This window comes from Eurytemora carolleeae, unplaced genomic scaffold (genome assembly GCF_000591075.1).
Source record: "Eurytemora carolleeae unplaced genomic scaffold, Eaff_2.0 scaffold169, whole genome shotgun sequence".
NCBI lineage: Eukaryota > Metazoa > Arthropoda > Copepoda > Calanoida > Temoridae > Eurytemora > Eurytemora carolleeae.
The window spans coordinates 182648-194254 of NW_019396316.1; the positions used below are offsets into that span (position 1 = coordinate 182648).

The window sequence follows — 11607 nt, forward strand, 5'->3', positions numbered from 1 at the left end:
GATACTGGGTACAGGATACTGGGTACAGGATACTGGGAATAGGATACTGGGTACAGGATACTGGAACATCTTCTTGAATAAGCAATCAAATAAGTACTTATGGAACATATTCTCAAATAAACACTTCTTGGACATATCTCGAAAATTATGAATGAATTTTGATTGTCAATTGAAACATTAATCAATCTAATATTATTTAGAATGCAGAAAATAAGTTAAACTAACTTCATTTTGACGAGAATTTTTTTTTTAATTTTCATGAAAAATTTGCTGAAATGAGTGAAAATTTAAAAAAAACAGTGTATTTTTCAGGATAAAAATCCGTACAATCCGTACATTTTGAAAACAAATCCGTACAATTTTAGGGTTAAAAAAAAAACAATCCGTACAATCCGTACATTTTGGCCACCCTGGACATGATATTCGTAACGGCGGCAGGGTACATGTCAGGATACTCTACACCAAGAATAAAAAACCCTTTTCAAAAATATTGTTGGGACATACCATTCACCTATCTAACCAGCAACGATATTAAAAGTATGAAAACAAAGTCCAAGATAAACCAAATAAATGCTAATCCAAACTTATAACTGAGACTTCCAGGGGTTTGTACGATAAAACCTAACAAACAAAATGTCAATTTGATTGTTTACATTTCTCCCAGCAACTGCAGTACTGCTACCTGTTTCCAATGAATAGGAGTGATGCTTCTACTCCGGCTTCTACTGTTTGCTCGGAACATCATGGATCCACGACCCTTCACCTTGGTAACAATATTTCAGATAAAATCATTGAATATGTGACAAAAAAAAGTGTACAATAGTGCATAGGATTCATTTAATTTTGATGCGGATCCGGATCCTGGATCCGTACTGAAAAAAAAATGGATCCGGTCATTTCTTTAAGATTTTCGCTTATTTTTATCCTAAAACTTGATAAACCATTCAGAAATGAGGAAATTTGTATAATCTCTCTTTCTTTCAAAAGTTCAGATTTGGGGTTTAGGATTAACGTTTTTTTTTTACAATTTTTGGTTGATTTTTTACCCCTTGGATCCGGATCCCTGGACCCGCATATTTTTGTGGATCCGGAGCCAGGAAGCCAAAATCTTGCGGATCCAACGGATCCGGATCCTAAGCACTGGTACAATCATAACAAGAGCAGTCCTAAAATCAAATTTTTTACATCTTAAAAATAGTTTTTTCGGACATTTCACAGTTTTTATATCATAAAATAAGCCAAGCATTGGTTACACTCTTATATAATGTAATATTTATAATGGGAACAATTTCCCAGGTCTTTCACATCTAAAAATCTTTCCCCAAAACAACAATTTTTTTATTAATTGACCAGAAATATGCTTAGGGAATACTCATTTTCCATTTAATTTTAACCATATATAACAATAGTAGTTCTAAATCAATATTTTTTACTTTGTTATTAAATCAAATCAAATCATACGGGGATGAAATATATTTTTTTATCTTAATAAATCTAATAATTGAGTGACTTTTTGCCAGGTAACTTTTAATAAATATAAATAAAAAACCAAAGTCAAGCAAAGATTGCCATCTTAGAATTCGCTTTAACAAACTAATTTCACAAATACATAAATATTCAAAATTTAAAGATTGCAAAGAAATAAAGTTTATTTTTTTACCTTCTTCCCGCCAACCTTCCTCGGACCACTCCTTCTCCTTGAACCACTCCTTCCCCTCCTCGACCTGCTCCTTGATCTACGACGTCGTGAACCTGATCGAGATCGTCGTCGGCGTGATTTTGACCTCGATCTAGATTTGCTCCCAGATTTAGAAGGAGATCTTTGTCTGTTCAGAAACCGATTCCTGAATTTTTTTTAACATTATAAATTAAAATTGCATTTACAATTTAACAATAAAGGTTATTAGATTTCCTGACAAGTCAGAGATACCAATAATCCCCCCCCCCCCCACCCCTCTTTTTAATCAAAATTATATTATTATCATCAAAAAACTTTAATATTATTTTTTCCTCTTTGTTTTTGTAGATGGTCTTGCGAGAAGTCATAACAAGATTTGTTATACAATTGGGAATAAAAAACTTTGGAATAGGAATACTACAGTTTTGACCTCAGATTTGAAATCCTCTTCCCCGAAAAAAAACCCTATTTTGATGTATTCGGAGTCCATTAACATTTCCTAAGTAATTTTGCTCAAATTTGGCACTTTCTGGACCACTGTGTTTATTGGCCTTTTCAAAAACAAAAAAAAACAACCATCGTCGTCTTGTTCAACAGTTTTACAGGTCTCACTGTAGCTCAAGAAAATTGACAATTTTAAAGAAGCTCCAAAATTTTTGCTAAAAGTAAATCCCAGCCCCGTTGGCGGTTTTGAGGTCACTCATACCGAAATAAGAATTGGAGAGGTCGCTTAACTATCTAGTACCTACTGTCGGTTCAAATCTCGAAACACCAATTCAAATCCCTACGAATTTTTAACTTTGAATCAATGATTTCTATTTGATACAGCAGCCGGTAATTTAGAGACTTCAGTCAAATTCATTAATCTCGGTCCCTGGAGTAATTATTCAGAATTTTATATTTTGGAAGGAAGAAGGCACACTACGGGGATATTATACTTACTTGGGAACATCTGGAATCTCGTCAGGATCAATCTTCGTTAGAGTCACAAGAGGATGCGCTTCCCCTTCCTCGTCCACACCGTTCTAATCAATCAATCAATCAATCAATCAATCAATCACTCAATCACTCAATCACTCAATCACTCAATCAATCAAAATCAATCAAAATCCATCTCAATCCATCTCAATCCATCTCAAAAATCAAATAAAAAATCAAATCTCAAATCAAATCAAAGATCAAATCAAATCAAAAATCAAATCAAATCTCAAATCAAATGCTCAAGCAATCAATAACCCTATCAATAAAATAATCGATCAATCTAATAATCGATCAGTCAAATAATAGATCAATCAAATACTCGATCAATCAAATACTCAACCAACCAATCATCTAGTAATTCACCGATTAATCCACCAACTAACTTGTCCTTACTTTTTCTGCCATTTTAGCTTTCTTTTTTTCCTTCTTAGACTTTTTCTTCTCTTTCTTTGCTCGCTTCTTCTCCTTATCATCTTCTTCATCTTCGCTAGAACTTGAACTATCAGAAGAAGACTCTTCCTCCTTTTTAGCCTTAACAAATTATACTTTTGATTAGATATTAAGCAGACTTCCGTCTTTTCATATATACTTTGTTTGAAGGTTAATAATTCAGGGATATATACTTTGTTTGAAGGGTTAATATTCAGGGATACATACTTTGTTTGAAGGTTAATAATTGAGACAAACTACGAGCAAAGATGTGAAAGTAAAAAAATAATATTAAAAATAAAAAATGGCAAACCTTGGATTTCGGAACAAGTTCACCGGAGTTGAATATTCTGGCCTCAGTCATTGGTCGGTTTTTCTTATCAACCTGCAGCACCTCGATCTCAGAGATAATCTCCTTTCCTACAAAATCAAACGATCAATCATTAATTCATTCAATCAATCAATCAATAAAATTTTCTTATGAACCTGCAGCACCTCGATCTCAGAGATAATCTCCTTTCCTACAAAATCAAACGATCAATCAATCATTCATTCATTCAATCAATCAATCAAATTTTCTTATCAACCTGCAGCACCTCGATCTCAGAGATAATCACATTTCCTACAAAATCAAACAATCAATTAATCAAGTTTTCTTATCAACCTGCAGCACCTCGATCTCAGAGAAAATCTACTTTCCTACAAAATTAAACTATAAATCTCTAGAAATCAATCCTCAATCAATCAATAAACTAACTAATCAATCAACCAATAACTCAGTTCGTAATCAATTCGGAATAATTTTTTTAATCAAAAATCAATTTAAACCAAACATTCAATTAATTCGGTTCTTAAACTTACCTGAAGAGAAAATCATCATTGTCCAACCAACCAACCAACCAACCAACCAACCAACCAACAAACCAACCACCCAACCAATAAATCAATCAAATTTTCCTATCAACCTGCAGTACCTGAGATTACATGCCCGAAGACTGTATGTATCCCATCTAGGTGAGGAGCAGGTTGGGTAAGAATAAAGAACTGAGAACCATTGGTATTCGGTCCCTTGTTCGCCATGGACAGGAGGAACGGCCTAAAATAAATATAGTTAGGAATACAAGGAAACCATTTGATTCGGTCCCTTGTTCGCCATAGACAGGAGGATTGGTCCGACATGAAAATAGTTAAAAGCATCCGTCTTACTTATCCAGTATCAAAGTAAAGTTATAAAGGTGATTAAACTCGTTTCAATATTTAGAATGTGGCAGATTTAATGTATCTAAAATCATGTATAAAAAAAAGTAAATATATATATCCTACTTGTCGTGCTTCATATCAAAGTTCTCATCCTCGAAGGTTCCCCCATAGATAGACTCTCCACCCTTACCATTACCATCTATATAATACAAACAATATAGAGATATAGGGGACTGAACTAATTTAGAACAGAGAAGAGAGAAAGAACAAAAAGACGCCCAAAATAATTAAATGAGAAAGAAGGATAAAGAACTTGTGAGAAAATTGGGAAGTAACATTCGGAACGAGATAAAAAAACGAAGTAATCCCAAAATTTTAAAAATATGGCATCGTCAGAACAAAGAAAGGCAAATTCAGAAGTAAACAAATCTTGAATAAGATAAAATAAGATAAGAAAAAGATCATGAAAGATCCCCAGACCGCCGTCCGAGTAAGGGTCTCAAAAGTGAAGAGAATGAAAATAAAAAAAGATCAGAGAAAAAAAGCGTTAAAGACTTATGAAAAGAAAAAAAGAGAAAAAGTAAAAAATGAAAAAATATTTTTAAAAAGAAAGCTGTACTTATCTAACCTGAGAAATCTCCGGACTGAACCATGAAATCCTTGACAACACGATGAAAGGTGCAACCAACATAGTGCAGTGGCTTCCCTGAATATATACAATAATAAATAATAAAAATGCTTATACTACAATTAGTAAAAAGAAGGGGTATAATAATATTTGATAACTATCCACTCCACAATTTTTTTTAAATCTAAAGAATGACAAGTTTACACCATTTTTGATACGACATATTACACATTAGTCATTCCATAACCAAAAATTACTTAACTTCCTCCAAAAAATGCCACTCAAAATTTTTTTTCAATAGAGCAGGGAATGATGCTGATTTTATAATATATTATATTTATAGCCCTGAAAAAATTAAGAGTTGTGTTAGGATCGAGATAGACATGTACATAAATAAATACAACTAAATTGATTAAAAAGCGGTGTTCCGAAAATAGTGGAATAATTGTCTATCCCATGTCGAGACATTTTACTCAACAAAAATCAATTTTCTTCAAAAGTTCGGTAAAAAATGATTTTTTTTCTCGAGGGGGGGGGGGGTAATCTTTCGAGAAATATTTTAACCCCCTTTTCACCTGTCTTTTTCCCTAGTCCCTTCTCCCCTGTGCAGAGGCCTCGAAAGTTTTCGCACGTGATCGGAGTAATATCGCTGAAAAGCTCGAATATAACTCGACCAACACGAGTTCCAGAAATCGTCACGTCAAAGAAACATCGTGGCCGTTTTTTAACTCCCATTTTCGTCTGAAAATATAAAAAAAATAGATCCATATCAGTTGGATCTCTTAAACGATCTTTATTCTTCATGGTGAAAATGTGCATTAGAAAAAAATGGGTGCTACAATGTGTCTTTTGCAGCTACTCTACTTATTAAAGAACTGATCAAGTTGTCTCCAGTTTCTTCTGGTTTAAGCTTATGGATTTTAATAAGTGTTTCCATATCAACCTTCTCCCTCAGAGCAGACAAAGGTTTCCAAGTTCCTAAACAAAATACATTTTTATGTTTGAGCGTGATTTCAATTCAATGCAAAGCTAGCAATGCCCAATTTACAAAATTACCCTTGAAAACTTCTGAACAAAATTGTATAAAGGGGGGGGGGGGCCACAAAACGTATTACTCTCCGGAAAATTTAAACAGTGTTTAAACATAACTTAGAATTGTACCTAGATAAATAATAATAAGGATGATAAAAATTAATAAGGAAGTCGAGGTTCAATGCTTTGAGTTAGGCTTAACAAAATTAATTAACACCTTTTTCAGATCTAAATCAAAGAACTAAATTATAAAGGAATTTTCTCAGTGAGGGCTGGATTTCTTTTATCATGAACACTAGGCGTTTATAAGAGCCCCCATTTCTAGTAAAAAAATTAGGTTTTAACTTTCGCTTTTAAACTGCCACTTGGGCGCCTTTTGGTGGAAAATGTTACTTTTTATCATTTTTGCAATCTAAACACCATCAAATGAACTTGCATTTGCTTTAAGATGCTTTCAAACATGTAATGCCTGAACAGTTCGCAAAAATGTTTAAACATTGCATGTCTGATAGCATCTTGAAGCAAATTCAAGTTCATTTCATGGTGTCAAGACATTTTCCACAAAAAGCGCGCGCGCACTTTTGCTCGGATTTTCTAAAAACTTATTTTGCAGTTACAATACATAATTTAGAGTTAAATGCAAAAAATCAGCGTTCTACGACTATTCTAGACTATGTTTAAACATTGTTTAAATTTTCCGGAGAGTAATACGTTTTGTGGTCCCCCCCTTTTTGTGCATTTTTAAAAACATCGAATGACAAAATTTTTATAGGCAACAATTTTTTAACTCAAAAAGTGCTAAATCCTGATGATTTCCACATTGTTTTATATACGCAAGAAATGCGCTAGTCATTTCCGCAGAGAAATCTCAATTGAAAAAAGTAACGAAAACATAGATATCTAATTCATTTGTGATCAGACAAGGTTTCGAAGTTACTGGTGTAAATCGTGCATTGTCATCTTTGACTAGAGGGTACTTGAATTGTTTTGAAAACATAGATATCTAATTCATTTGTGATCAGACAAGGTTTCGAAGTTACTGTTGTAAATCGTGCATTGCCATCTTTGAATAGAGGGTACTTGAATTGTTTTGAAAACATAGATATCTAATTCATTTGTGATCAGACAAGCTTTTGAAGTTACTGTTGTAAATCGTGCATTGTCATCTTTGACTAGAGGGTACTTGAATTGTTTTGAAAACATAGATATCTAATTCATTTGTGATCAGACAAGCTTTCGAAGTTACTGTTGTATATCGTGCATTGCCATCTTTGACTAGAGGGTACTTGAATTGTTTTGAAAACATAGATATCTAATTCATTTGTGATCAGACAAGGTTTCGAAGTTACCATTGTATATCGTTCATTGTCATCTTTGACTAGAGGGTACTTGAATTGTTTTGAGAACCCTTTAACTTTGATTAAATTTCTTTTACCAATGTCATCATTTTCCATGTTAAAATAAGATTATTACTTGTAGACTGCAGAGATTAAAAATGTCAAAATTTTCTTAATGTTAAAAAGTGATTTCTACGTTTCACCAACCTTTAACTATTTCCCTTGCTTGTGATAGGTCAGTATTAAAACTGCAAATAATCAAGCAAGTATCTGTTTCAGCTGCGCCGAAATTCTACACAAAACTTCAAAATAATTGTTTTGAAAAAGTAAAATATAAAAAAATATTGCAAACTAACGTGCCTATTTGAATTGTAAAATGTTAAAAAAGCTCCAAAACTTAAGATATACTTGCTCTTGCTAAAAATTGACAAATAAATTCTTTTTTTTTTATCGTTTGATTATATCCAAGTATTCTCTTATTTAACCAAGTCCAAATTTGAGTAACTCGGTGTAAATAAAAAACTTTATTATGAATTTCCTTTAAGCTTTGGGATATATTGTTGGTCGATGAAAGACTGTAGAGAAGCTCAGTGTGAATACTTCTTGTCCTAAAGTACAATATTATGAAACTAAGAAGTTTTGTTGGTCAATATATTTAAGTCTTGAAGTACAATATTATTGAACAGAGAAGTTCTAAAGTAAAATTATGTTTTAAAGAGAAGTTCATTCTTACAATGTTTTTAAACAAAGAAGTTCTCCAGTACAATATTATTAAGTAAAAAGTTCCGTAGGGTAAAAAGTTCCCTAGAACAATATTCGAGAAGTACTAAATTACAATATTATTAAACAGAGAAGTCCAGAAGTATTAAACAGATAAGTTCTACATTACAATATTATTAAACAAGAGAAGTTCTTAAGTACAATATTATTAAACAAGAGATGTTCTCCAGTACAATATTATTAAACAGAGAAGTTCTCCAGTACAATATTATTAAACAGAGAAGTTCTTAAGTACAATATTATTAAACAAGAGATGTTCTACAGTACAATATAATTAAACAGAGAAGTTCTCCAGTACACTATTATTAAACAAGAGAAGTTCTTAAGTACAATATTATTAAACAAGAGATGTTCTCCAGTACAATATTATTAATCAGAGAAGTTCTTAAGTACAATATTATTAAACAAGAGAGTTCTTAAGTATAATATTATTAAACAAGAGAAGTTCTACAGTACAATATAATTAAACAAGAGATGTACAATATTATTAAACAAGAGATGTTCTCCAGTACAATATTATTAAACAGAGAAGTTCTCCAGTACAATATTATTAAACAAGAGAAGTTCTACAGTACAATATAATTAAACAAGAGATGTACAATATTATTAAACAAGAGAGTTCTCCAGTACAATATTATTAAACAGAGAAGTTCTCCAGTACAATATTATTAAACAAGAGAAGTTCTACAGTACAATATTATTAAACAAGAGAAGTTCTACAGTACAATATAATTAAACAGAGAAGTTCTCCAGTACAATATTATTAAAGAAGAGAAGTTCTACCGTACAATATTATTAAACAGATAAGTTCTACCGTACAATATTATTAAACAGAGAAGTTCTCCAGTACAATATTATTAAACAAGAGAAGTTCTTAAGTACAATATTATTAAACAGAGAAGTTCTCCATTACAATACTATTAAACAAGAGAAGTTCTCCATTACAATATTATTAAACAGAGAAGTTCTCCAGTACAATATTATATTATTGTTATATTATTGTTCTGGTTTCGCTTAGATACCATTTTTGGTAATAAAAAGCGATTCTTAAACTTGATATTTTTCACTATATATGCTTGACATTTTTCACATGATCATCGTAACTGTTCTTGAAAATGTTTAAGGTTTTAGACTCTTTAATATCATCTGGCAAACTGTTCCATGGGTTTATCACTCTCACAGAAAAGGAGTTTTTTCTCACATTAGAATTGAATTGCTTTACATTTAAATTGAAACTGCAATTGGATTGTCTTGTCAGTCTATTCGCTGTCTCGCATGTTCTGCTGAACCAAGAAGATTCATCAACATTATCATATCCATGTGGAATTTTCCAGGTCTGTATCAAATCAACATGAAGTCGTCTGGCCTCTAGAGAGGTCAAACCAACCTCAATCAATCTTTTCTCGTATGTTTGACCTGCCAGACCTGACGTCATTCTTAGAGCTCTGCGTTGCACATTCTCCAGTAGATTAATATCTTCTTGTGTCCATGGGGACCATGCTTGCACTGCATACTCAAACAAGAGAAGTTCTTAAGTACAATATTATTAAACAAGAGAAGTTCTTAAGTACAATATTATTAAACAAGAGATGTTCTCCATTACAATATTATTAAACAGAGAAGTTCTCCATTACAATCTTATTAAACAAGAGAAGTTCTTAAGTACAATTTATTAAACAAGAGAAGTTCTTAAGTACAATATTATTAAACAAGAGATGTACAATATTATTAAACAAGAGATGTTCTCCAGTACAATATTATTAAACAGATAAGTTCTCCATTACAATATCATTAAACAAGAGAAGTTCTCCAGTACAATATTATTAAACAGAGAAGTTCTCCAGTACAATATTATTAAACAAGAGAAGTTGTCCAGTACAATATTATTAAACAGAGAAGTTCTTAAGTACAATATTATTAAACAGAGATGTTCTCCAGTACAATATTATTAAACAAGAGATGTTCACCATTACAATATTGTAAAACAAGAGAAGATCTTAAGTACAATATTATTATACAAGAGATGTTCTCCATTACAATATTGTAAAACAAGAGAAGTTCTTAAGTACAATAGTATTTAAAATGAGAAGTTCTCCATTACAATATTATTAAACAGAGAAGTTCTCCAGTACAATGTTATTAGGTACAAAGTTCCGTAGGACAAAATTAGTACTGCATTACGATATTATTAAACAGAGAAGTCCAGAAGTATTTAACAGAGAAGTCCAGAAATATTAAACAGATAAGTTCTACAGTATAATATTATTTAACAAGAGAAGTTCTGCAGTACAAACAGAAAAGTAAACAAGTACGATATTATTACACAGATAAGTTGAACTTACTAAAGAACGATTTTCGGACCCCCCCCCTCGCCATTCTATCAATTTTGTGCATGGATCTTATGTGAAAGACATGAACAAAATTTACCCTAAAGCCAAGAGCGCCCGGCCCCCAAGCCTGTCCTGGCCGCGGCGCTCGGCCCCCTAGCCTGTCCTAGCTGCAGCACTCGGCCCCCCTAGCCTGTCCTAGCCGCAGCGCTCGGCCTTAAAGTTGTCTTAACCTAACCTAACCTAAAATGGTACATTATAAATTGTAATAATTTTGCTGAAATATAAGTGGTCATGTACAAAATTAGAATTTGTACACTCGGGGTCCAAAAATCGTATACTAGGACAGACCCCAGACCCTAACGGAGATATTAACCTGAGATTGTTCCTCTGTTCGGCTAGAGCAACCTTATTCCCAGCAACTGTAATTAGTAAAGGATCTGGTATTAGGCATCCTCGTAACACAGTGCTGTTCAATCGTCCATTTAACACCGCCGATCTTACTTCGGCGGTGTTTTCTACATTTTCGGCATAGCCGATTGAGATGTAACCTCCGGTAGATGTCAACTCTGCTTTGTAATCCATTTCAAATGTTTTATTGATTTTTGGTTCGATACTTCGGATTGGCAACAACCGGCGCAACGAGTTAAGTAATGGTTATAGGGAATTGGAAATGTTTGCGGCATTGTCGAAACACGGCTCTTGTTTTTCACGGCAAATTGGCAATGATTTGGCTCATTTGGCAACAGCTGTGAGGGGTGGTGTATTTTTCGACCTACGCAAATCCGCTATACTTCCCTTCTGACCTACGTAAAAATCTGCTATACTACAGATCCAACCTTCTAGAACGTGGTTTTACAGCTGCTAAGTGGAATTGTGGCCGCAGCGCCCGATCCCCCAGCAGCGCTCGGCCCAGAAATATTGTCTTAACCTAACCTAACCCTCAAATAATACAAAAATAAACAGCTGGTGTAGGTCAAACAAAACTCTGTAAATTTAAAAGGGAAAATTAAGTTACAGCACTCCCCCTACTGCTTGAACCAACCTGATTACGCCGTGGTTTAGATGACTTGACTCTGGGCCAGCAGCTGCTATTAATTCAAATTAGATTTAAGCTGTGACAGCTGTGTAGTCCGTAAACATATTTCCTAAATTTTGTTCATGTTCATTTATTTTCAGTTGTGAACTTGTGCGCGAGAGCCCCGGGCCCCCATG

At 33.2% G+C, this 11607-nt stretch overlaps 2 protein-coding genes across 2 annotated transcripts in view; both read right to left on the reverse strand.

Annotated features, from left to right (window-relative positions):
* Positions 1–5682, reverse strand: part of LOC111700776 (peptidyl-prolyl cis-trans isomerase G-like) — a 6385-nt gene extending 703 nt beyond the window's left edge. The window contains exons 1-9 of the mRNA XM_023471814.1: positions 5492–5682; positions 4917–4994; positions 4412–4487; positions 4063–4184; positions 3402–3508; positions 3053–3190; positions 2621–2703; positions 1661–1844; positions 683–763 (exon numbers count right to left, since the gene is read on the reverse strand). Coding sequence (XP_023327582.1) covers positions 683–763; positions 1661–1844; positions 2621–2703; positions 3053–3190; positions 3402–3508; positions 4063–4184; positions 4412–4487; positions 4917–4994; positions 5492–5651 — 1029 coding nt within the window. The 5' untranslated portion in view covers positions 5652–5682. The remainder of the gene's footprint in view (positions 1–682; positions 764–1660; positions 1845–2620; positions 2704–3052; positions 3191–3401; positions 3509–4062; positions 4185–4411; positions 4488–4916; positions 4995–5491) is intronic.
* Positions 5658–11074, reverse strand: LOC111700791 (EKC/KEOPS complex subunit Tprkb-like). Its single transcript, XM_023471830.1, has 4 exons — positions 10769–11074; positions 7824–7893; positions 7493–7577; positions 5658–5894 (listed from the first exon to the last, which is right to left on the reverse strand). Exons 1-4 carry the CDS (start codon positions 10975–10977, stop codon positions 5752–5754), a joined length of 507 nt encoding a protein of 168 aa, XP_023327598.1. The 5' UTR covers positions 10978–11074; the 3' UTR covers positions 5658–5751.
* Between the last annotated feature and the right edge of the window lie 533 nt (positions 11075–11607).

What these genes read in the sequence shown, in the direction of transcription:
- LOC111700791 (XM_023471830.1), bottom strand. Translation starts at nt 10,977, where the DNA reads ATGGATTACAAAGCAGAGTTGACATCTACCGGAGGTTACATCTCAATC. An exon ending in GAACAGAGGAACAATCTCAG is followed by an intron (nt 7,894 to 10,768) that starts GTTAATATCTCC and finishes ATTGTACTTTAG; the next exon opens with GACAAGAAGTATTCACACTG. An exon ending in AGCAAGGGAAATAGTTAAAG is followed by an intron (nt 5,895 to 7,492) that starts GTTGGTGAAACG and finishes TATTTTGTTTAG; the next exon opens with GAACTTGGAAACCTTTGTCT.